Here is a 27,180-nt window from a genome sequence, read left to right as displayed (position 1 = left end):
TTTATTCTTACAATTATTAACAATATCAAGTATTTCCATTTCATGAGTTCCCCTAATAAATATTGAATGTTTATTACTAGAGATATTTACTTCATCTGGCTTGTCCTCATTTTTTTGCTCCACAATCTCTTGTGCTAACTTATAACCAACATTTACAAAATACTCTCTCAAAATACTTTATTTATAATTCCTGAATCTTCATTTACAAAATAATTTGGGTAATCTACTTTTCCTCTATTCTTTTTAATTATACTGTTAACTACTTCCCATGTTTTTTTAGTATTACTCTTGTACTTGTTCAATAATGTGTGATAATAGTCCTTTTTACAAAATCTTATAATACTTACTAATTTATTTTTGTATATTTTATAATTATTTTCAGCTTGTTTTGTCCTTGTTGCAATAAATTTCCTATATAATGAATTCTTCCTTTTACACGCCTTCTCTATTCCATTTGTAATCCATGGTTTATCCAGATTTTTTTTTTTCAAGCTTCTTGAAAAAACAACGTTTTTCATATTTTTCAATCAGTGTGGTTAAGAAAGCATCATAGGCTCTATTAGGATCTTCATTTACATTAACCACACTCCAATTATGTTTCTTTAAATCCTCCCCAAGGGCGGCAATGGCTTCTGGTGTTCTATGTCGAATCATTTTAACATTGTTTGTCCTATTTACCTTTGGTTTTGTAAAAAATCTTTGAAAGATCGCAAAAACTGGAAGATGATCAGTCATATCATTTATAAATAATCCTCCTACAATTTTCCCTCCAATTTCATTTGTATATATATTATCAATTAGTGTAGCAGTGTCAGATGTTATTCTACTTGGTTTTGTAATGACCGGAAATATACCTTTACTATACATTGTGTCTATAAAGTCTGATGTTCTCTTATGTCCATTTGGATTTAACAAATCAATGTTAAAATCTCCACATATCATTTGTAACTTGTTCTCATTCCATTTATTTAACACACCTACTAATTTATTCATAAATGTATCAACACATGTTCCTGGTGTTCTATACACACAACTAATAATTATATTTTTAGATCTTTCAATGTCAATCTCTATGGTTAAGCATTCCAAAATGTTTTCTATAGTCCATGACATGCTTTTAATCAAACTACATTTTAGCGCTGTTTCAACGTATAAAGCAACTCCTCCTCCTTTTTTGTTAATTCTATTAATCGTTCAGGTATACCCCCGTTCCCTTCAGCTTCTTTGCCTGCTTCAGTAACTCGGTTTTATGCTTGCGATTCATAAACCGAACAACTATGGCAGGCTTCACTCCGTTGTTCCTTCGTGGAAGAGTATGACAGGCCACAACATTATCGCAGTGGATGTACATATTTTTACTTTCAAAAACCTTGATTACTTGATTTTCCAGCGTTTGTAGTTCCTCTGGCGGGGCATTTTCACCAACTTCGTCTCTGGCCACTGTGCTGGCATACGTTTAGTGTTTAGTTTCCAATCCGCTTATTATTAAATCATCCATTCTTGTGAATTGTTCCAAATCGTCAATCCTTCTCTCTAGTCCTTCAATTCTCTTGTCTTTCTCTTTCACAAGGTTCTTCAGTTGTTTAACTTCATCCATCAGGTCAAGTAGCATAGCTTGTTGTTTAGCAACTTTGCTCAATTTATCCGACATGACGTTTAGAGATTTCCTAATCTCCTCCAACTCTTCCTCAACTACGCTACTGATTTTCTTGGGTGGCATTTTTGTTTCGCTTTTAGTTCCGTTTCAGTATAAATCAGCAATATCTATTTTGTTTTGTTTAATTATTGTCACTTTGTTCTATCTTAAGTAACTGCATGCCACAAGGAGCCGCCATCTTGGTTGTATATGCGTCAAAAGTGTTTGCACCTGCGGAGGTTAGAACAGAATAGTTTTATTTCTATACATTTACCTATAAATGCTGTAGAAAATATGACCATATTACAATGTCAAACTTCATTACATAGATATCGATCCATTTCTTATTTTGTGTCTCCATCTAGTGGACAGCATTCTTACTGCATATTATTGACTTTCTGCCTGGTCATTTTGATTTGCTGTGGAAATATATCTTTTTTCTAACCCTTACCCAAAATATTGTGAAGACAATGTTCACAGAAAAATGAAGCTGTGGTGCTGCCTACAGCTATAAAGAAGTAATAACGATCAATACCATCAGATCAATGGAATCACACAATTCTGGCTCTGTATAGCTAGAACAAAAGTTGTCTGAGGCCTGTAATTCTGCACACCTAAATATAAAGCGCCTTTCCCTTCAAGCCTTTGCTAACTATTATAAGTGATCATTTACACAATGAATTCTAATTATTTAGACTGATGTGGTTAGGAATTGGTCAAATGTGCCTGTAAAATCAATGTACCTGTAATGCAGGCACTGTATATACATATATATATATATATATATATATGTATATATATGTATATGGTAAATATATATATATATATATATAGATGTATCTCAAAACGTAAAATTAAAACGAAAAAGCAATCACTTTCAGATCCTCTTATAAAAGCACTTTGTATACTGCGGAGGTTAGACTAATCAAGTCAACTTTATTTATAAAGCGCTTTTACAATTGTCATTGTTACAAACCAGCTGTACAAGAGACATTTTGACTATAAGCAAAACATTTAAAGACAGACACACACACCGTTACATACGTCCTTATATCTTTTTTAGAAACAAATGTTTAAAAAATGTAAATGTGTGGTCAATAAACCAATTCTAAACCAGCTCTGTCATTTAATGCATTTTCATCTGAGGCTGTTTCGCATTATGCCTTTTTGCACGAGAATGTTTGCCTGAGGCATGATGCCATTTTATCTGAAAATGTTATTGTTCAGAACGTTAACATAGAGGCCCCAGCCACCATAGTCTAATGTTTACCAGGAGTCAGAGCGCCTGACATCAAGAGTGAAATTTAAATGTGCTGGCTAAGGCTAATCATAAATTCAGTAAGATTGATATTCACATCTGCAAAAATTATGTTTGAGTCCATCAATCGGAGATCACAAAAGATAATATTAAAGAGGTAAAGACCTGGTCCTGATAACACTGCTATGAACAATTTTAGAGCTCTCCTGGTTTCTGACTCAGGTGCCTGCAGTATCCTTGTGATACCTGATTTAAGTGCAGCATTTGATACTGTCTGCCACTCTGTACTTCTTTCTCCACTATGTGAAATCGGTATCACTGGTGTTGCTCTTCAGTGGCTAATTTCATATCTATCGGATAAGCTGAGTTTTGTAAGGATTGATTAGTATAGCTAATGTCTCTCGTGGTGTTCCACGTGGTTCGGATTTTGGTCCACTTTAATTTCTCATCTATGTTCTTCCATTGGGTCATTATTAGCTGACATGATCTTAATTGTCATAATTATACTGATAATATATAAATTTACTTTATAGTTAAACCTCCTCCCTACATGCATTACGCAAACACCACCACCTGTTTATTTTAGACAGAACCTTCGCTCTCTCTCCCTCAGCACCCTCTCTGCTAAAGTGTTATCCTCTCTTCCCTCCAACTTTGCATCTCTAGATGCTGACACTGCCACCGACACCTTACGCTCTTCACTTATATTCTGTCTAGATAATCTCTGTCCTTTGTCGTCCAGACCAGCTCGTACCACCCCCTCCTGCCCTTTGCTGTCTGACATTCTCTGTGAACAACGGAGTACACTCAGGGCTGCTGAAAGGAAATGGCACAAGACCAAGAGTCTTGCTGATCTAGGGGACTACCAATCACTACTGTCCTCTTTCTCTGCTAGTGTTAACATGGTGAAAACATCTCCACCAAGGTGAGCAATGCACCTAACACTCGGCAGCTTTTTAAGATCTTTAACTTTATTCTTTGCACTCCTCCTCCTCCACCCACAACCTCTTTGACTGCTGAGGACTTTGCGGTATTTTTCACTGAGAAAACATCAGCCATCAGCTAACAATTCTCAGCACCGCAGACCTCGGTACACACTACCCTCACTTCTAACACCGAACTCTCCTCTTTCACCCCACTGTCTGACAATGAAATCAGCCGAATTCTCTCTCGCCCCCCCCACCACCTGTCCGCTTGACCCAATCCCCTCCCATCTCCTTCAGGCCACATCCACCACACTCACACCTGCAATCACACACATCCCTCCCTGCTCACCGGCACTTTTCCATCCACATTCAAACAGGCCCGGGTCACGCCCTTACTCAAGTTTTTTTGGCCGCGAGGGCCGGTATTGTCATGGCACGGTTGAAATGTGGCTTTCCCTAGGCTGCCTTCACTCACAGCAGCCCTAATCTTTTTATTTCATATTTGAAATACACATACAAATACTTCACTCAGAGCGCAGCCTGCAGGTTAATGATGACGTGATTATCTTTTGACTCCCTGGCCCCGCCCCCGACAGCGCCACTGCAAGTTGCTCAAAATAAAAAACCGTCAGAAATAAAAATGGATGAGAGAAAGCGCAAAGGCGGCGCTGAAAAGGCCAGAATAAAAAGGAAGAAAGCTCTGGAAACTGACGCGGCCAAATGTTCTAAGAAGACCACATTTTTTCTCAAAGCAAATGAAGACGACGAGACGGCCGGTTAAGCTAACGTTAAGGTATTTAGGAATAGAAGCACATTGTTAGAGCGGCCATCCCTCATTCGGACTGACGTCGGTTTGAAGCCCGCGCAGAGCGATGCGAGTGGGACCGGCTACACAATGAATCCGGGACAGATAAAGTTACAGAGAACAGTGCTCAGCTCAGGCGTTAATTAATGTTTTAGGGTTGTCCATGTTTCCCTGAAGCTACACTTATGCGGAGGAAAAAGAGAAGAAACAATCATTAGAAATCATTGTGAAAAAAAGTCAGATAACAGTCCAATAGTTTTATTATTTAACTAATGTTCTCATATTTGTAAAAAATATTTGAAGTTGTAAAGCAGACGTTTCATTAAAATAAATTATAGTGTCATTAGACAGTGCAATACATATTATTTTAATCTTTTGTAATTTATATTTTTTCCTCATTTCAATGTTTGGATATTTATGAACACTAATTCTTAAAGAAAATAGATTCTGATACTGTCCGGCTATTTACTGCTCTAATAAATCTTCACTGTGAAGCAAAACTTAGGCTACTGTATTTTCACTGAATGACAATGAATTCAAGGCTGTAGAGAACAGTGCGCTATTGCAGACTTAGGTTTTAATTATCATTATTTGAATATAGTCAGTCGTAAACTAAAGTGGGCCGGTCTAAGGCATGAAACTCCAGGGCTGAAAATGAGTCCCAATCCGGCCCTGGTAGTGAGGTAGGCGGGACGAGAGCCGGGATGCGAGGCCGGTGAGTGATGACGAGCGTCAGCTGTACGCGCAGTGAAAGAGGACCTGGCCTGGCTTTTAATTGTGGTTTGTGTGTGTGTCTATTTATGTTTTTATTTCTTTATTAAAGATGTTTAATGTTTGCCAGTTCTCATCTCCTTCCTCCCTCTTACTCAATTACAAGTAAAAGTACTGGTGTTTAAAAAGTAATTGAGTAAAAGTAAAAACTCTTCTCAAAAGCTACTCAGAGTAATAGTAACTCGTTCGTTTTTAGGTGGTGTTATTTGATGAATTATATACTTCTATTAATAATCAAAAATGGAGATTTACATAGAAAATAGCTACCTTTAACAAAACACACTGATAAAGCATATAACTGGATACAACTCAGACAAAATAACCTTTCAATGTGTTGTTCTGTCTGTCTGTCTGTCATGTTTTCAGTTAAAACCATTTATGCACTTCCAACACTGTTCAATCATGTGTACTAGGCCCCACAATGCATCAATAAGAGTCCCAAATACTGCATGCAAAAAATACAAAACATTTGTAACCTATTTTGCATTGGATTAAAATTTACAGTCATATCTGTAGAGGAACTGGTTGATCAATTACCCAATTACTCAAGCCATTGTGGCGATGGCAACGGCGCAATCAAGCCGCCACACCTGCGGATTGTCCCCATCAAGCTCACCCTTTATAACCAGAGGAAGAAGAGGAAAGGGTGAGTGTGTTCCTCCATTGACACTGTTGATGTTTAACGTGTGGTTTTGTCCATGTGTCAGAGACCAGCAGCTGACGATCCCCAGGCACACTTCACAACTTTCACCTACGAGGCACGAGCACCCCACAACCCGGAAGTACGCCGAGGAGCTAATTCCCCACGACTCCTCTCACCTACTTTTACTCACCGTGCCTCAATAAATCACCCTTCGGGGCTCAAAGTTGGAAGTTCTGTGTGCGTCTTGCTTTATGCCTGCCACACCATCCAAGATGTATGAGATAGGGCTGGGCGGTATACCGAGTTGGAGGAATATATCGATATGTTTACCCAATGCGATGCGGGATTAGCCTATATTGTTCATATCGATATGGTTTGATGCCGTGCACGTGCTCGCTCTGCGCGAACCAAATCGCGCCCGCTTGCCTGCTCCAGCACACAAAGTAGCATGTGACATGGAGGAACACGTGCCGCCGTTCACCACTACAGAAAACTTACTGGTTGGTAAAAAAAATAATGGTTCACTCATTTAGAGGTGGTTTGGATTTAATAGTTCAGATGAGAAGCAAAAACAGCCAATCTGTAGGGAATGTAATAAATCCGTTGCATCAAAATGTGGAAGCACATCAAATATCTTTCACCACTTACAAAATTACCATAAAGTGCAGTACGATGAGTGTTTACAACTTCGGCCACGAAGACCACGCAACTCAAAACATCTGTCCCGAAACAAAGCTCTCTGGAAGCTTCTTTTACCCGAAGTGTGCCTTACGAAAAGAAAAGTCGCAAGTGGTGCGATATAACTAAGGCGGTAACTTATCACATTGCTAAAGACATGGTTCCTATTGCAACAGTGGAACAAGAAGGTTTTAAAATGCTGCTAAAAAACATTGACCCAAGATACCAGTTACCCAGTCGCAAGTACTTTGCAACAGAAGCTCTGACGCAGACGGAAGCTTTCCGAGCGGCTCCCAAAAGTGTCTCATTTCGCGCTAACATCCGATTTATGGTCAAGCAGGACATGCGAGCCATATATGAGTTTGACAGTTCATTTTCTTGAAGATTGGGAAATGAAAATATATCGTATACCGCTATTCCTCCTAAAAATACTGAGATATAAATTTTTGGCCATATCGCCCAGCCCTAGTGAGATTGTATTATTTCTTAGGTAGAACAATAAAGATTTTCACCAGGAGTTGTGGTCCATGGTTTTTCATGGTTCATGTCTTTAAAAGTTCAAAATATAAAGAGAGGCTGAATCCCTGCGACTTCTTTCGATGCATTAATGACGTCGAGAGATGTTCTATAAGCGATTTAAGTGTACGTGGTCACGTGACGGGACAGATTATTCTCCTTAACCAATCACATGGAAATTAAACATATAAAGTAGCGACTACAATGTGAGGAAAAATAGGGCAGGAAAAGCACAGACACAGCAAAAGTAAAGGTACACTGTTTTTAAACTATTTCAAAAAGTACAATTCCTGAAAAAACTACTCACAGTAATTTGAGTATTTGTAATTCGTTATTTTCCACCACTGAATAGCACCCCTTTCTTTTGGTATTTTTTAAAACATCACATTTTATGAATTTACACAAAAATGAATAAGTTGTACAGTCGTGCTGACTTGCGGGTGGTGGCGTTTGAAAGCTCTCTTCGCCCCCTTTCCAACAACAGGACCCAAACACCTCGCCTCGCCTGGGAACCTCATATGGACCTGCATGTGGTGACACTTTGCGTTCCCGAGATATTTTGAGTGGTCCTTTTCTATCGAGCCTCATAGCTCCGCCCCTGAACCCACCGAGCACCTTGCTCTTTTGAAAGACCTTCGTCTGATCTTTCTAAAAAGCCCATCCGTTGGTCTCTACGACCAAGGTGCATTTTTAAAAAATTTTGTTAAAGGGGCCCCCTCACCCTGACAAAAAAAATCAACCTAAGGTTCGTGGAGCCTCGAATAGACGTTCATGATCATTTCTGCTGATCAGAAGTTAAAGTGTTAAAGAAATTGGGTAACAAGTCCAACTTCTGAAAAAAGTCATTTCGAAAGCTATACAGATCCACTTCAAATGACATGAAACATGTAGAAAAAATATGTCCCTGGTAAACGAGTTTTTTTGGAAACTGGACTTTCCAAGTCCGGATCTCACAAAAGTATTTTTGAAAGCTATATGGATCGACTCCAAAAAACTGGGTCTCTCGGGAACAAACAAAGGACGAAAGCTCGGATCGACATCAAACCTTAACCATCGTGTTCAGCAGCCTCGAAACTATAAAAAGTCGTATACAATTTTCAATAAAGGGAGTGGAGTACATTTTCTCGACGTGTGCTGGCGCTATCGTGTTCAAACCAAGTACATTTGAAAGGGCGTCCTTCAATTAGTATTCATAGAAAATCATTTTAAGACTGACAGCAAAATAACTAAATCCTTCTACTCTGAACAGCTGTAAAGTTGCCCGACTCCACAGGAAAACAGCAGACTTTGTAACACAAGTTCACAGACCTACTTATAGCAGCCAATAGAAACAGCTGCAAATGTTTCATCAAGTTATATAGATATCTGTGGATAAAAGGGGTGGGAATCTTTTGGTCCCTCACGATCGATTCAGAATCGATTCTTTTTTTGTCACTATTCAATTCGGAATCGATTCTTTGACTTACTAATTAGCATACAGAAAACGTCATTACATGTCAGACTAGTGTTGGCACTAGGGCTGAACGATACATCGTATTTTCATCGTCATCGCGATATGAACACATCGCAACAGACAGCCTGACACGATGAATAAGGGAAAACAGTTCTTTACATGCCCTAAGTCCATGTAATAAACATTTGACCTATCACGTTTAACACTGAAGACATGGTTGGCGCGTTCATGCTATTTCCCGCACCAGAGCCCGATAAGCGCCCGCAGATCTCCGCAAGAAACTTCAGCGCGTTTTGGACAAACATACAAACACAAGCCCATTACTATGATGCGCTGTTTGCTGTGACAGATTTAGTCTGAGGACGAACAATGTGATATTTGAGATGTTTAAAATGAAATGAACCACGGAGAAGTTCAGGGAACGTCATTTTGAGCGAGAGAAAAAGAAATGAAAATTACCTTGTTAAGTTTTATTTGAAATGTTGATTTTAGTTTGTAATAATGACATTTTTCCGCATGTTCACAACACAATGTAAAGATAACAGTAACGTATTAACACAACCCCTTAAACTCTATAAGCAATAAAATGTTTACACTTTCATATAGTATATATAATATATTAATATGGTCTTGACATGCACAATTTTTCTTTTGGTTCAAATGTTCTGGAGCCTCATTTATAAAACTTTGCGTAGGATTTGCGTCAGAAGTGGCGTACGAATGTAACATAGGACGAGCATACGCACAGAAATATACAGTTCCCTTTCTGTCGGTCTCTCGACGTTGTGTCGACAGAATGGGGTTTGACTTGAGAACCTACCTTCTCTGACTGACTTGAACAGGCCAATGAAAATTGGCGAATGAAATTTGCATGCCGGACTCCGCCCCCGGATATCCGGGTATAAAAGGGAGCCGGCGTGCCGCATTCATTCACCTTTTGTTCTTCGGAGCCTTCGCATCCTGATGCTGACGACTCTGCAGATACTATCTACGTGTTGCTGGTCTTACGACGTGGTGCAGCGGACTGTCCCTTTTCCTGTGACTTCCCCTGGGCGTCTCGGCAACTTCCAAGGCATCTCTCTAAACAGCGAGCCCTTTTCAGGGCTCAATATTTCTTCAGCGCGGCATGTCCCGCTGTGCTCCTGGGTGCGGCGTACTCATCGAGGTAGGGGACGGACACGATGTCTGCCTCGTGTGTCCGGGACTCCAGCACGCTGAGGAAGCGTTTGTGGATACATCTTGCCCGCACTGCGGGCGGATGGTAATTCAGACGTTGCGTTCACGGGTAGCTGCGTTCTTCCGAGAATCAGCCGCCACCTCGAGTGCTTCCCGTTCTGCGGCAGCAGTGGCATCAGCCCTGCCGTCCGCTTCGGCGAGCACCGAGGGTGATCGGGGAATTACCGTGAGCCTCAATCCGTCAGCCAGCGGCTCGCGGACCGTTCACGCCCCGCCTCGCTCGTCTGGCCGTCCCGGAAAAGGCGGTATGCCGCCTTGTTCCTCCGTCACGCACTCGGACACGGGGCGTGAAGACGATGAGATGTCGCTCGCAGCATCGGAGGGCGACCTCTTGGCATCCGACCCCGACGATTCCTTAGAGCTTCCCCCTCCGGGTGGTCGAGCTCAGGATGAAGCGGACGTCGAGATGTCAACCATGCTTTCCCGGGCCGCCGCGAGTATTGGGCTGCAGTGCACTGCACCGCCTCTTCCCCAACGCTCGCGGTTGGACACGTGGTATCTGGGGACCGGCCGTGACTCTAAGCCACGGTCGGCGCCGGTACCATTCTTCCCGGAAGTGCATGAGGAGCTCAGTCGGACCTGGAACGCCCCCTTCTCGGCGCGTACACGTCAGACTAGCTCGGTCGCCCTGACTTCCCTCGATGACGGGGCAGCTAAGGGCTACGTCGACATCCCTCAGGTGGAACGTGCAGTCGCGGTGCACCTGTGCCCGCAGACAGCTGCCACCTGGAGAGATCGACCAAGGCTCCCTTCCAAGGCTTGTAAGTTTTCGGCATCGCTGGTGTCGAAGGCTTACAACGCTGCGGGTCAAGCTGCCTCGGCTCTTCACGCTATGGACATCCTGCAGGTCCATCAGGCCAAGGCGTTGAAGGAGTTGCACGAGGGAAAGTCCGACCCAGGGATTATGCAGGAACTCCGCACTGCCACTGACCTCGCTCTTCGGGCGACGAAGGTGACGGCGCAAGCCCCGGGTCGTACGATGTCCACATTAGTGGTCCAGGAGAGACACCTATGGTTGAACCTTGCGCAGATGCGGGACGCTGAGAAGGTTCGCTTTCTCGATGCCCCCATCGCGCAGGGTGGGCTGTTTGGTGATACGGTCGAGGACTTCTCCCAGCAGTTCTCGACTGTAAAGAAGCAGACGGAGGCGATAAAACATATCCTGCCCCGCTGCGACCCGGCCGCCTATCGTCCGTTGAGGTCCCGCGCGGCGTCTGCTTCCCAGCAGCCCCGCCCCTCTTCGACTCAGACTCCGGCCCCAGCGCCCCCTGCACAGGCGGCCTCCCGGAGAAGGACGTCGAAGAGGAGAGCACCATCCCGTCACCAACCTCCGCGGAAGCAGACGCGTTCCTGACGGGGTGAACCCAGGGAGATCGAGTTCACCGGGCCCGACCCAAGCAACTACATCGCTGGAGGGTCGGATTGGGACGGTACCTGCCCCGTCCCAGCAACACCAGCCGGGCCCTTTTCAGGGCCTGGTGCCCACATTCTCACGAAAAGAGCTGTCTCTCTCCCTGGGTCTTTTTCACAGCCGCTCGCACCCTCCGCAGGACGGTGCTCGGCAACCCCACGTTGTGTTTCGGCGAGACACACGGTTGGGTATACTCTCAGTGGCCACCAGCACCCTCAATCAGACGGTGCGGTATGCCGCGATATCGCCCGACAGGCACCTCGGCAGAGCCGCTCTCCTACCCGGGGTCCCCCCCGCGTCGAGGGAGCCGTACTGCCAGCCATCGAACCACCCCCCACGGGGACAATGACTCAGATCGAACCTCTGGTCCCCCTGTCTCGGCACCTGGGAGCCTGGTTGACTCTTCCCAGACCAGCACGGTGGCTAGAGCGAACGATCCGTCTCGGCTATGCGATTCAGTTCGCCAAGCGCCCGCCCAAGTTCGGGGCATCCTCTTCACATCAGTGGGGGTAGATGCTCCCGTGCTTCGGGCCGAGGTCGCTACCCTTCTGGCGAAGGGGGCGATCGAGCTCGTCCCTCTGGCCGAGATGTACTCCGGGTTTTACAGCCCGTATTTCATTGTCCCCAAGAAAAGTGGCGGGTTGCGCCCCATCTTGGACCTGCGTACCCTGAACAAGCACCTACACAAGCTGCCGTTCAGGATGCTAACGCAGAAGCGCATTCTGACGTCCGTCAGGCGTCAGGATTGGTTCATGGCGATCGACCTGAAGGACGCGTACTTCCATGTGTCCATCCTCCCTCGTCACCGGCTGTTCCTACGGTTCGCTTTCGAGGGACAGGCATATCAGTACCGCGTCCTCCCATTTGGTCTGTCCCTGTCTCCTCGAGTCTTTACGAAGGTCGTGGAGGCCGCCCTCACTCCCCTCAGGGAGCAGGGGGTGCGCATACTCAACTATCTCGACGACTGGCTCATCTTGGCGCACTCGCGAGATCTGTTGTGTAAACACAGGGACCTGGTGCTCTGGCACCTAGACCATTTGGGGTTACAGGTCAACCGAGAGAAGAGCAAGCTCTCCCCTGTGCAGAGCATCCTTTTCCTCGGTATGGAACTCGACTCTGTTTCCATGATGGCACGTCTTTCTTCCGAGCGTGCCCAGTCGGTGCTGACCTGCCTGAGGAGCTTCAGGCAGCAGCCAGCGGTCCCCCTGAAACGTTTTCAGAGGCTCCTGGGACACATGGCGTCCTCGGCGGGGGTGGTCCCCCTCGGGTTGATGCACATGAGACCGCTACAGCACTGGCTACAGAGCAGAGTTCCTTGGAGTGCGGGGCACACCGGCAGCAGGCGCGTCCCGATCACACCCTTCTGCCGGCGCACCCTAACCCCATGGTCTTCAATGACCTTTTTGCGGACAGGGGTCCCTCTTGGGCAGGTTTCGAGGCGCGTCGTGGTGACGACCGACGCCTCCCTGCAGGGTTGGGGTGCTGTGTGCAACGGGCACGCAGTGTCGGGTCTCTGGACGGGCCCCCGCCTGCGCTGGCATATCAATCGCCTAGAGTTGTTGGCGGTGCTGCTTGCACTGAGGAGGTTCCTTCCCCTCGTGCAGGACAAGCACGTGCTGGTCCGGTCGGACAGCACGACTGCTGTGGCGTATATCAACCGACAGGGTGGTATTCGTTCACGGCAGCTATCGCAACTCGCCCGACGCCTCCTCCTGTGGAGCCAGCAGGTGACGAAGTCCCTGTTAGCCACTCACATCCCGGGCGACCTGAACCAGACAGCCGATACGCTCTCTCGTCAAGTCGACGCCCCGTGGAGAGTGGCGGTTCCACCCCCGCGCAGTCCAGCTCATTTGGGTGCAGTTCGGGCAGGCACAGGTGGACCTGTTCGCCTCCCTGGACACCAGCCATTGCCCGCTTTGGTAGTCCCTGACCGAGGCCCCCCTCGGCACGGATGCTTTGGCGCACAGCTGGCCGCGGGACAAGCGGAAGTACGCCTTCCCCCAGTGAGCCTCATTGCACACGTCCTGTGCAAGGTCAGGGAAGAGGAGCATCAAGTGCTACTAGTTGCGCCTTACTGGCCCAACCGGACTTGGTTCTCGGAGCTAATGCTCCTGACGACAACTCCCCCCTGGCAGATTCCCCTGACGAAGGACCTTCTTTCTCAGGGGAAGGGCACGTTGTGGCATCCGAGACCAGACCTCTGGAACCTCCATGTCTGGCTCCTGGACGGGACGAGGAGATCCTGAGTGGTCTACCCCCAGCGGTGGTGGAAACCATTACTCAGGCTAGGGCCCTGGCCACGAGGCGGTTAAACGCATTGAAGTGGTGCCTCTTCTCGTCCTGGTGTTCTTCTCGTGGAGAAGACCCACGGATATGCTCGATCGGGAGCGTGCTGTCCTTCCTGCAGTCGAGACTCGAGAGCAATCTCTCCCCTTCCACGCTGAAGGTGTATGTAGCCGCTATTGCCGCTCATCACGGACCAGTTAGTGGGAAGTCTCTGGGACAGCACGACCTGGTCATTAGGTTCCTGAGGGGCGCGAGGAGGCTGAATTCAGCCCGTCCGCGCTCCGTTCCCTCTTGGGACCTCAATGTGGTCCTGGCGGGCCTCCAGAGGCCCCCCGTCGAGCCCCTCGGAGATGCCGCTCTTTCTCATCTCTCGATGAAGACGGCTCTCCTAGCTCTCCAAGAGGGTAGGGGACCTACATGCATTTTTCGTGGCCACGGATTGCCTAGAGTTCGGGCCTGGTCAATCTCACGTTATCCTGAGACCCCGGCCTGGCTACGTGCCCAAAGTTCCCACCACTCCCTTTCGGGACCGGGTGGTGAACCTGCAGGCGCTCCCTTCTGGGGAGGAAGACCCAACCCCTTCCGTGTTGTGTCCAGTGCGCGCGCTGCGCCTCTGCCTGGACCGCACGCAGAGCCTCTGGAGCTCTGAGCAGCTTTTTTGTCTGTTTTGGGAGGTCAGCACAAGGGAGGGCTGTCTCCAAACAGAGGTTGGCGCACTGGATCGTGGACGCCATCAATGGCTTACCGATCACAGGATCTCCCGTGCCCGCTTGCAGTGAGGGCACACTCCACCAGGGGTGTGGCCTCCTCGTGGGCACTGGCTCAGAGCGCCCCTCTGGCAGACGTATGTAGAGCTGCGGGTTGGGCTACGCCCGGCACCTTCGCGAGGTTCTACAGCAGGGGTGTCAAACTCATTTTAGGGTAAGGGCCGGATGGAGAGAAAAGTGACAATGTGCGGGCCGAATCACCTTTTTTAAACCATATTGCACCAAATTACAAATGAATTAGCAAAAAAACTAGAAAGACATACTGTTCTGTAAAAGGTGCATTTAATAAATCCTCAGAACGGTTCAATAACACTCTTATTCCTCTTTGAAAAAACTATTTTGTTTAGGTAAAGGCAATCAAAACCCTTTCCTTTGAATATGAATATTTTTTGTCAGATACTTTTTAAACTAGTAATGACAAAAATGCAACAGACTCTATTTGTGTACAGACGGTCACATTAAATATGAACCATACAAGCTATACAATATAATTCACTAATAGGAAAAACTGCCTTAACATATTTAACAATTAGTACAGTAGTACAACTTCACTTTGGATATGAACATTAAATATATACTAGAAATTTCCTTTAACAACAAAAGATCTAGATCGCATCTGCATTATGATTTTAATTCCTGACATCTATTTTCTTCAACCACATCAATCTCATGATGTCATTTAGCTGTCTGTTTGTGAGTCGAGAGCGCAGGTTGTTAATGTTCATTACCGATTCTTGATGAATTCTCCCTCTGAAAACGGCTTTGATCCCGCTGCGATTTCGCTGGCAATCAAATAGCGTTACAGCTTCATCAGTCCCTGTTGTTTTTGTGATCATTGAAGTTAAATTATTGACTTTTCGAAGTTGTCCAGTGTATTTATCATATTTCTCTGCGTATATCTCATAGTGCCGTTTAATATTGTACTCGTTTTGCACAGCCACGGCTTGTGAGCAGATTAAACATACCGGCCTACCGTTGAACTCACAGAAGAAATACGTCTTCTTCCGTCAGTTTTCTTTATTTGGACATTTTAAAATCACTAGTCCTTGCCGTACAACTTAGCCGACTTTGTTTTCGAAATGTAGGCGGCGCTTTAGAATGCGCATGCTTGTTAGGGGTTCCGGCAGAAGCCCAATTAAATGATCAATGATCAAATAAAAAATTTAATAAAACAAAACATAATATGGCAGCGAAAAACTGATTGTATTAATAAACTTTAAATTAATTAAAATAATAATAAACTTTTATTTCATATTTGTATTATTTTTCAAATCTTCCCTCGGGCCGTATTGGACGCCTTATCGGGCCAGACACGGCCCGCGGGCCGTATGTTTGACACCCCTGTTCTACAGCCTCCGCGTGGAACCGGTATCAGCCAGAGTCTTACGAAGCACCGCCAGGTAAGTCCGGCAGCCGGTGGGCGTACGCCTGCGATAGCACTCCTCCATAGGTGAGACGTGGTGCTATCCAGCCTCCCCTCTTCCCCCCACATGGGCGAAGAGTAGGCATTCCATCCATCACTAAGCACTCCTCGGCGGCGGGCTCGGCGGAGCAGCCCTGCCTCCCTTGGCCTGTTCTGAGCTCTAGCAGTGACTCAGACAAGGCCTAGTGCTCCACACGTAGTAACCCCCCCACAGGGTGGTTCCGTCTGTTGTCTTCTCATGAATGGCTCTCAATCGATGGCCCATGACCTCTCCCAGGTGTACTTCACCTGCTCACGACACCATCTCGTGTCTGCATGTCTCCCACGTGCTCTCCCCTATCCGGTGAGACCGTGTGTGAATCTCCACTAAGCTCCTCCCTGCGGTAGGAAGTGGTCTCCGTAGCGCGTTCCCTCAGGGGGGAATGACGCTTCCCAGTGGCCTTACGGTGCCGGGCGGCTTCTCGCTGTTAAGAGAACTAGGCCGCCGTCCGTGACGGCCGGTGGAAGGGGCTCCCATCTTTTTTGAAAGCTCTGGACTCGTTCCCTTCCGCTGGAAGGTTGCAATTCATGCTAAGCGCTCACGTCTGACACGCCCAGGCCAGTCAGCGTCGCTTCGCGAGGAATTGTGACGCGGCACAGCGCTGTGGCGTTTTCCGAGGAACCCCATTCTGTCGACACAACGTCGAGAGACCGACAGAAAGGGAACGTCTCGGTTATGTATGTAACCTCCGTTCCCTGATGGAGGGAACGAGACGTTGTGTCCTTCATGCCACAACACTGGCCGCCCGCTGCAGCAGTCGGGGCAAGATCCTCAGGCTCCTCAGCACAAAAGGTGAATGAATGCGGCACGCCGGCTCCCTTTTATACCCGGATATCCGGGGGCGGAGTCCGGCATGCAAATTTCATTCGCCAATTTTCATTGGCCTGTTCAAGTCAGTCAGAGAAGGTAGGTTCTCAAGTCAAACCCCATTCTGTCGACACAACGTCTCGTTCCCTCCATCAGGGAACGGAGGTTACATACGTAACCGAGACGATTTATAAAACCATCCTACGCAGTTTTCCCTTAATAAATCACAATCAATTCTAAATGTAGCGCAGCTTTTGCGGCTTCATGTTACGCCCATAGTTGCCCATAAATAGTCACAAAAGTTAATATTCATCGATGGCGAAATCATGGCAAACACAGAGAGGAAATCAAAAAAACGTAACTTCACTCAATGTGAAGTAGAAGATATCGTTGGCGAGGTGGAAAAGAGGAGAAATATGTTGTTTGGAGGGCACAGTGTGGGCATTACTAAAGGCACTTGAGTGGCAAAAGGTTGCAGATGCCGTAAAAGCTGTAGCCTCACAACCTCGGACCGTGGCCGAAATATAAAAGAAATGGTCAGACATCAAGGTCGAGGCAAAACAGCGTCTAGCGCTCCAGAGTGTGTCTGCCACAGTGGGGGAAATGGGAAATAGTTCAGTGCAAATAGCTTTCTGAATGGTTGAGACATACGTCATACGTTATTTTATCAAAAATAAAATAAACTAAAGGCATATACATGAATACCATGATTCCGTAGCTGATGGAAGACATTTTTACTATGAAAACAACTTTCCCCAGTGGACCATTAATACATCGATCTATTTATCTATCTGTCTATCTAATTGCATCTATATCTGCTCCGCCAGACGGACATTGTCAAGAATATCAGTTTAGTACATTATTTCGTTCTGTTTATCATATTATTTATGAGGATGAATTGCATAACATGCCAAGATTATTGCAGCACATATTTCACTTATCTTTTAGCAAATATGTGTTAATTTGCATTTCTGTTGTAATTTTAATTTGATTTTGTTTGTTTTACACTGCAGATTGATCAAACGGGTGTTCGTGTGGCTGTTAATTGTAAGACTTGCTTTGTGAAGTCTTCATGTTATTTATGAGAGGCAGTATTGCCATTTCTTTTACACAACGGTCTACAGTTTCACACGTTTTTCTTCCATCTGCCGACGGTGTCGCCATTTCACCCGTTTTTGTGCGTACTCCTGGGTCAGAGCTTGCGTGAAGGACCGCACATTGTCCCGACAAGTTTGCTTTTTATAAATACCAATTATTGCGTAGAGAGCGGCGTAGGCAACGTTTATAAATGAGGCCCCAGGGGTTTTCAGAGCTTAAACAGTCGTTTTAGCATCAATCAATAAAAAAAGCTTCTCGTCTCTTTTTAAAAAGCAGAACCAAATCTGCTATCAACTGCATTAAAGTATACAGTATAGACAGGCAGCGTTTAAGACTATTTAAACACATTTACACACAATTATATTTGTGGACAAATGTAAACACATTTGATAGTATTCCACAGAATTTTCCCACATTTTAGTGCAGAATTAACAGATTTAGTGCAGATTCCGTATGTACTCGCTTTTGAGGAAAAACAACAAACTTTCTGTGAGCAGAACCTATGAGGGGGAAGATGTACATACAACAGGATCACTAAAAGTAGTTTCAAGTTCATGTTATGTGGCTCTTAAAACAGTTTTTTCTCCATAGTAGCCTATGGCTCCTTCATTGATTTTTTTGTCTGGAGCCCTGGTGCATCCCTAAGTAATCTAGACTAAAGACGCATCTTTTTAATCTTGCATACACTACACTATCATAATATATATATTTCAAAGATCTAGGCTGCACTAGTTAGATCAACCGGAACCAGGAACACTTCCAATAACAACTGATGCATTTGTTGCATCAAAGAGTGCAGAACAGTACTCTACTCTCAGCCAGTCTTGTCTCATTGTTCCAAGGTTACCGGAGCGGGCAGGACGCAATCCATTCCCAGACCTGACAAATACCCAGACCTGACTCTACAAAACTTCAGCCACTATTAGATTATTAATGATAATTTTAAATCTAACTTTTTTTATTTTGCCTTGTTGTGCAGCACTGTTGAGCTTGTGCAGAGGCTGCAGTTTTTGTCAGAGGGGAACTGGTATCCCCTGGTTAGGCCTGGTCTCCCTCCGAGGTTTTTTTTCTCCTCCAATGGAGTTTTGGGTTCCTCACCACCGTTTTCATACTGTTTTGCACTGTTTGCCTGGCCGGGGGGGCTGCTAGAATTTGATAGTCTTATTTAATTAACACTGCATATAGGAATTTATAGTCCGTCTGATATTTGACCTGTGTTTTGACTTCCATAACATTTTATGTTTTACTTATAGTCAATATTTTCTTGTACAGCTGCTTTGTAACAATGAAAATTGTAAAAAGCGCTATATAAATAAAGCTGACTTGACTTAATATTTTTGTCTACATAAACATACTGTAGTATACTATATACTTTATTCAGTGGGAATAGGCTATTCGATGTTTAGGTTCGCAAAGAACCCATTAAAGCACTAAGACATGGGAGCAGTATAGCTAACATTCACCTACATTTGAATATTTATCGCAAGTCATATCGTCATCGCAATATTTAACAATGTTATCGCACATCGCAGCTTTTCCTCATATCTTGCAGCCCTAGTTGGCACTTTCGCTTCTAGTCTTTGATCCGTAACATATTTTATTTTAATACAACTGAGTGCCCAATAAAGCCATTTCGTTGACATTTTCAACGTGTATAATAGTAAATAACTGCGGTTCATTATCACTCTCACAAATTCACAAACCCTCTGATAAAATTATACTTTAATAGTTGAAAAATAGTTGAATAGTTTTTCTCTATTAGGTTAGTTTAGAAAAATGTTTTGAGTTTTTGAGTCAATTTGAATGATTTGGATGCACCTTTCTTATGGGTTTACTCTATACAGTCGCACTATTACTTGCCTAGTTTACACATGCAGTTACATTTTTAATACCTCACAAATGAAACCAAAATATAAAAGACAAACGTTTAATTAAACTCTTTGAAAACTGCACACACTCTATCCAAATGGCATACTTATACCGTATTATGCAAACAAAATGTATATTCTGATGTTAAATGCAAGATGTCTATGTTTATGTTTGAGTCTCTCAGTGAGCAACAGTGGCAAGGAACCAAAACTCCATATAAAGTATAAAGGTGGAGAAAAAAAACTTAGGAGAGACCGGGAGGGCCAGCTCTTATGAAGGTAGAATAGTAGCAAAACTCGAGAGCACGTAGATGTGAATTTGAGACCTTGTACAATAAATATTTGCACTTGTATGCTACAATTTACACTCACAGCTTTGATGTGAAAACCTGTATATTAAAAATCTGAAGTTGAACGCTGAGATTTGCACTCGCAGACAATAGTCACAAACCTGTATTCTGAATTTGAAGCTGCAGACAAGTAGTCACAAATGTGTAAAATGACAGACACAAACTTGAAATACATATTTGCATTTCTTCTTACATTCACATTCGCAGTACAACCTCAAATAGGCACTTGCAACTTCTCAAGTCTGTCACTGCAAGTTCAAATTTCGCGCTTCGACGTTTGCTACTCTTATTGCGATATATCAGTTGCAAAACTGATTTGTGCACTTGAAACTCAGTAGCAGCGAGGGGCGGGGGCGGGTGGCTGCAATGGAGTCGTTTTATTGGTCGGCACCTAGCCAATGAAATCGGGCTTCTTTTCTACGCGATGACGTCACGACACCCGCACCCTCGCATTCGCGACACTTTGGTTGTCATCGCGATGGCGGGATATAACGATCCGAGGGTAAGTGTGGTGAGGAAGGCGGGACGAGAGCCGTGACGCGGGGCCGGTGAGTGATAAGTGCAAGCAGCTGTGCGCGCACCGGTCTCGCGTCTTATCACGGAGGAGATTGGGAGCTTAAAAGGACGATCGTCAGGACTGTTGACGAGAGAGGACCGGGCCCGAACATGTGTTTAGTTTATGTTTATGTGTATGTTTTATGGCCGGCAGTCTACCGTGAGGTGGCTGCTGGTTACTTCAAATTAAAGTTTTATTGTTTGAATGTTCGCTGGTTCCCGCCTCCTTCCTTCCCTTCTATGGAACTTTATTACAGTAAGTTTTTCTTTTTATACAATATTTGTTATTCAAATTATTACATACATCACATATAACATACCGTGTAAATACAGTTGACATTGTGTGAGATGTCTTTATGACAACTTGACATAAACCAATACATCATAACCTGTCAGTGTCTTTGTCACAACAGCTTGACATTACTAAAACAACATAACCTGTCACAAATATGTCATAAACATGACATAGCAGATTAAGTATCAAACTTAAGAAACCACTTAGCTTTATGGGTTAACATTACATTAAAAACTGTCAGCTGGTTGGTTTTGACATTGGCTGTCGTAAGGCCATTATAACATTTTAATGACAAATTAAATTTGTACCACTGTAGTTGAGGTCAAGAAAAATATTCATGACACAGTTATAATTGCCTCATGACAGCCAATGTCAAAACCAACCACATGACAATTTACAATTTATGTTGTCTTAGTAATGTCAAGTTGTTATGACGTGTACACTGACAGGTTATGATGTATTGGTTTATGTCAAGTTGTCATAACAAAGACATCTCACACAATGTCAACTGTATTTACACGGTATGTTATATGTGATGTATGTAATAATTTGAATAACAAATATTGTATAAAAAGAAAAACTTGCCCTCGGATCGTTATATCCCGCCATCGCGATGACAACCAAAGTGTCGCGAATGCGAGGGTGCGGGTGTCGTGACGTCATCGCGTAGAAAAGAAGCCCGATTTCATTGGCTAGGTGCCGACCAATAAAACGACTCCATTGCAGCCACCCGCCCCCGCCCCTCGCTGCTACTGAGTTTCAAGTGCACAAATCAGTTTTGCAACTGATATATCGCGATAAGAGTAGCAAAAGTCGAAGCGCGAAATTTGAACTTGCAGTGACAGACTTGAGAAGTTGCAAGTGCCTATTTGAGGTTGTACTGCGAATGTTAATGTAAGAAGAAATGCAAATATGTATTTCAAGTTTGTGTCTGTCATTTTACACATTTGTGACTACTTGTCTGCAGCTTCAAATTCAGAATACAGGTTTGTGACTATTGTCTGCGAGTGCAAATCTCAGCGTTCAACTTCAGATTTTTAATTTACAGGTTTTCACATCGAAGCTGTGAGTGTAAATTGTAGCATACAAGTGCAAATATTTATTGTACAAGGTCTCAAATTCACATCTACGTGCTCTCGAGTTTTGCTACTATTCTACCTTCATAAGCTCTCCTCTGGCATGTTAACGTAAAGCTGCTGTAACTACAGAGAGGATGAATACTGCTTTTGAACTGTAAGGTGCTACGGAAGAAAGTAGCTGGGCTAATAAATGGGAAAACATAGTGGTGCTTTTAAAAACACCTTAAGAGGTCCTTCAACCCGGTAACCAGTAAAACACCCTAGCAAAACCTATTGATCAGTCGAAATACAAGCTAGAATGCCTTAGCAACACACAGTAAACAGTTTCAAGACCCCAAAAACATCTAGCAACAAAATGCAACATCTTTACCATAAGACTCTAGGAATGTGTAATTACCAGCTTAAATCCTTTAGCTACACCTAAATACCAGCTAAAAATGCCTAGTAACCAGCTATATAACCAGATGAAGCTCCCTAGTAACCAGCTATATAACCAGATGAAGCTCCCTAGTAACCAGCTATATAACCAGATGAAGCTCCCTAGTAACCAGCTATATAACCAGATGAAGCTCCCTAGTAACCAGCTATATAACCAGATGAAGCTCCCTAGTAACCAGCTATATAACCAGATGAAGCTCCCTAGTAACCAGCTATATAAACATGAGCAAAACCTAATTACCACCAAAATACCCCAGTAACAAGCCTTAGAAACGTGGTATACTAGCTTGTTAGCAGGGTATTCATCTGAAGCTAGAAATACAAACCTTGTTTTTACCTGCTCTTCAGAATCTACTGCTGTGTCCAGGTTTTCAGTTGTGGTTTCTGTTTACTGTGGAAGAGAGAGAGTGAGCTTTCATGGAGGTGTGATTTGATCTGCATATTTAAATAAATTACAACTATTTATGATTTTCTCCCTGAGACAACACAAACTCATGGCCTGAATATGTCATAAAGACAAAGGACCTACCCTGGAGCTCTGATGTTTCTGACGATCTCCACATCAGCATCTTAATCTTCTGTATTTGATCTCTTGCAGCACTTCCTGTAAGACAAGAGAAAAACATCACGATGTTTGAAATGTTTAGTATTCAGACGTGTGGGAGAACATGTGCACTATAGTTTGGGCTCTTACTTGTTCCTCCTTCATGTTTTTGGAGATCGTCTTCATCTCCAGCTTCAATCTTTCTATGAGATCTATCCTGCTCGTGATCCCCTGACAGACATGCTTCTGTTGCTCAGCTTCTGAGCCCAACAACTCATGTCTGGACAAATACACAACAAACACAAATGAGAAAGCCACTCTAGCACTGGTCCTGATGTGTAGTCATTGTGAAATCAATGAGAGAGTTACTGTCCTAGATCAGTGAACTATCAGTGTAAAAACAACTCACATAGTTTTCAGCCGCATCTTGTCTGTTCCTTCTGTCTTGTCAGCCTGGGTGTCCTGATTTACACACACAAACACACACACACACACACACACACACACAGACAGACGGTATGAAAATAAACGAAATCACATGCAAACACAGTGTTTTGATCATATTTCAAGAAGAAGAGAGCAAACACACCACTAGGTTCCTTTCAATCAATTCCTGCAGCTCAGGTGGAAGCTGTTGCATTAAAAGATCTCTGTATTCGTCAATCGTCTTCGCCCGCTCCTCAAACTTCTTGATTTCCCTGCAATCAGATGAAATAATAGTGATGTAATAATAAAGGTTAAACAAGTTTAAGCAGCACTCTTTGTGTACAACTGAAATGTAAAGAAAGAGAAGGAGAAGAATTGTGTATATTTGGATGTGTGATGTGTCCACCTACATTTCAATTCCTTCTATTTTCTTCTCAAGTGATGTGAGGACTCTGTCTTTATGGAGAATGGAGTAGACCAAAGGGAGATCCCTGTGTAATAAATCAATATGTTCAGAATCATGTTTCATTTCAGGAGTATGAAGTCTGGAGTACAGGAAAGAACTGTGGAACAAACTCCTGAAAACCTCTCATTGATGGAGATCAGATCTCTGTGTGGCTCATACATTCTGTTGTATAACTTTCTTTCACGATAAAATCTCTCTGGATTATTAGGGTTAAAGGCAATAAATGTTTGGAAATCTGTTTTGGTATTTCCTGCCAAAGCATTTGATTTAAATATGTTGAAAACGGTGAAGCATCTTCTGCACGCTACTGTATGTTTACAATAAAACAAAGTATGATATAAATCTCAAGTCTGCTTCTCTTTCACAGCCAAATGATTTCCTCTGGAACAAATTACTATACTAGAACGATTGATATCTCATGTTTAACCAGCACAGATACTCCTCTCCTGGAGCTCACACCTTCAGAAACATCTCTTAAAACCTCTCGATCCTTATTGGAGTCATTTCTTGATACGAGGAAGACGTTCAGAGATTTGGTTAGATGGTACATACACACACATATTGGAGTGAATACCATAAATATCCAGAAACGAAAGGTGAGAATAATGAAAAATGTCTTACTCTGGATGTTCTGTGGCCTCAGAAGTCTTCAGGTACTCTACTGAAGTGGATAAGGCTTTCTTCCAGGCCAAATGATCTTTTTCTTTTCTCTGAGGGCGTTTTTTCCGATGTTTATCCGACCTGATCTGTTGGCTCAGCGGGGGCATTACCGCATCTACAAATCAACAAATATTTATTTCATGTTAATAGAGATGTCATGTATTACTTTACACTCACACACGGGGTTGTTTCATCTCAATGATTCAGAATTTAGAACGAGGGTTTTGGTGCAGCTCTTCAATAGCAACAAAACATCAGATGTTATAACGGTTTGTATGAGCCTTGTGTATTTTACTTCACCCTCAAACATCTTTTTAAAATATTACACATTTAAATCTCACTTTGTCACGCTGATTTAATGTTGTTTTAACATACTCACTGCGGTTTAAGTGGCAACAGACGGTGCAGCCACGATTTCTCATGACACTTTCTTTTGGAGGACGCGGGTAAATTGAACCTGCAAAATCAAATTTTCATCTTAAATATTGTTTTCAAGAAAAACCCGATGCACTTTTACTCTCACTCAAGCAATAATAGGTTTTAAAATAATTGCCAAACTTTGCCAAAAACACACAAAAAATAAGCAAAGTTAAAGATTTTGTTCTCAATGTAACTCAATAATTTCACCGTTGTGAATACTGATGATTCTGATCTGCTTCATGTTTCAATGACAAGAGCTGATGGTGTTTTTGTTGGTATTAAGTTATGGACGGTCATCCCGTCTTACAGTATATCACATCTGTCCAACTCTAACATTTTATAAATCTACAACATATTTCTTCTCAATGACCACGTTTACATGGACATCAGTAATCAAATGATTTGTCTTATTCTGAGAACTTTCATGTATCAGCAAACAGTTGGTCTTGTTGTTTCATGTGACTGTGAGGGTTTAATACTTCATGAGCTCACCTGTGTGCGGTGTGACGCACGGTTTCCACGGGTTGATCCATCTGTTGTTTGGGAGGCGGATTTTCTCGGGTGACGGCTTTGGTTGCAGTGCTTCAATGGTAAAATAACAACATAACAGATTTATTACAGTTTGTATTTTACTTCACCCACATATTACCTATAAATCTCACTTTTGAAGTTGATTTAATGTTGTTTTAACACACTCACCAGGGTGACTTGACTCCATGTCACTTTCAAGGGACAGGCTCCTCTCCGATGGTAAACTTGGGCACAATGAAGAAACCTCTGAAAAATCATATTTTTATTTTAGGAAACTTGATGCACTTTTGCTTTCACTCCAGCATTCATAGGTTTAATCAAATAGATCGTATATAAAATGGCAAACTTTACCAGAATGTTGTTGTTCATCGACGCTGCCGTTGCTCTGAATCATTTTCTCTGCTCAATAAAGAACACAATACACAGACGGACTTCACTTTCACAAGAGCAGTTTTCCATCACTGTAGATATTGTGTTAATACTACACACATATTCCTTTTGAACATGTTGTCAATGGTTACAGCACAACTCTTCAGTTTCATTACAAAAACACACAAATGAAAGTCATTACAGCCTGACTGTTGTTTTGTGTTTTTATAGTAAAGTGCTGTATAAATAAACATCGTCTTGAACTTCATCGTCAAATATCGTGACGGGAGTCATTGAAATACGTGAAGTTCAGACTCACTTGACGTTGATCGACGTTTATCCTTCGTGAATTCGCACTCAAGCGTGTTAAAGTGAAGATGAAACACAAGCGACTGAAGTGATCTGCTCACTGACAGCTGACAACAACATCTGACGCTGTACAGGCGAGAGGCTTCAATCAGGTCGGCATAGAACGCAAAACAGCCAATCAGGAGCGAGAGTATCTTTTAAACGCGGTCAAATGTTTGTACTTCATGTTCACTTTGACTTTTGCGTTTGATTCTAACACACAAACATCATTTCATCATCTTCGTGTCCATCAATTGAACCCGTCGGACTTTTTTACATTTTAAATAAAAGACTTTCCATGTCCCTCAAAGATTGATGGCTTAAAACTTAATGAGACAAAAAAAAAACGAAAAAGAAAAACCGGAAAAAGTGACACTGTGTCTTTGTATGTTGTGGGATATATACCATAATATATATCAGACAAGTGACCATCTTGAGGACCTCGCGCAGGACTTCAGATCTGAGGCCACAGGTTTGTCCTTCTTTCACTCTGTTGAACAAATCGTGTCCATGGTGTGATGTTTTACAACTAAAGCAAGTGTTCGTGTTGAAAAGAAAGAGAGGAGTTAAAGAGGAAGAATGTGTTCTGGCAGAGTGAAATAAAAGAACATAACACATCTATTCATAAACCAGCCCTCAGTTTTCGACCATTCTTTGTTTTCATCTGTGACACAAATACTGCTCACACTTTCAACTTCTAATTTATAGAAACTCAAATATAGTTTAGAATGATTCATGTAATATTAAGTAAAGAAATAAATATTCATTCTCTGTTTAATTAAAACCATGTGTGAATGGTATGGGCATTTCATTATCAATAAATAATGAAAACTTGCACGAGTTATTGTGTGTGAGCTTTATTGTGGTAATAATATCAGAATTGTTTCAGCTATGACCCCCATTTAGAGTGTTGGTCTTGTGATCATAAGGTTGCTGGTTCTAATCTCAGTGCCAGCAGGTCATGACTGAAGTGCCCTTGAGCAAGACACCTTACCCCTGATTGCTCTGCAGTAATGTGACACTGTATAAAACTACTTGTAAGTCGCTTTGGATAAAAGCGTCTGCCAAATGAATAAA

At 43.4% G+C, this 27,180-nt stretch overlaps 1 protein-coding gene across 1 annotated transcript; it reads right to left on the bottom strand.

Annotated features, from left to right (window-relative positions):
* Positions 1 to 368: 368 nt before the first annotated feature.
* On the bottom strand, positions 369 to 26,190 carry LOC306901044 (uncharacterized protein). The gene is made up of 13 exons (XM_079468530.1): positions 26,075 to 26,190; positions 25,738 to 25,785; positions 25,555 to 25,632; positions 25,348 to 25,437; positions 24,815 to 24,892; positions 24,397 to 24,550; positions 23,720 to 23,800; positions 23,473 to 23,581; positions 23,293 to 23,345; positions 23,034 to 23,163; positions 22,869 to 22,943; positions 22,677 to 22,730; positions 369 to 1,867 (listed from the first exon to the last, which is right to left on the bottom strand). The coding sequence occupies exons 2-11, from the start codon at positions 25,778 to 25,780 to the stop codon at positions 22,902 to 22,904; spliced, it is 858 nt and encodes a 285-aa protein (XP_079324656.1). The 5' UTR covers positions 25,781 to 25,785; positions 26,075 to 26,190; the 3' UTR covers positions 369 to 1,867; positions 22,677 to 22,730; positions 22,869 to 22,901.
* Positions 26,191 to 27,180: the final 990 nt, after the last annotated feature.

The sequence above is a fragment of the Barbatula barbatula genome (genome assembly GCF_947034865.1).
Source record: "Barbatula barbatula genome assembly, chromosome: 11".
NCBI lineage: Eukaryota > Metazoa > Chordata > Actinopteri > Cypriniformes > Nemacheilidae > Barbatula > Barbatula barbatula.
Note: the sequence above shows the minus strand (reverse complement) of the source record. Positions and strands in the feature narration are given on the sequence as shown.

What these genes read in the sequence shown, in the direction of transcription:
- LOC306901044 (XM_079468530.1), bottom strand. Translation starts at nt 25,780, where the DNA reads ATGATTCAGAGCAACGGCAGCGTCGATGAACAACAACATTCTG. An exon ending in CGATGAACAACAACATTCTG is followed by an intron (nt 25,633 to 25,737) that starts GTAAAGTTTGCC and finishes ATGATTTTTCAG; the next exon opens with AGGTTTCTTCATTGTGCCCA. An exon ending in AAAACATGAAGGAGGAACAA is followed by an intron (nt 22,944 to 23,033) that starts GTAAGAGCCCAA and finishes CTTGTCTTACAG; the next exon opens with GAAGTGCTGCAAGAGATCAA.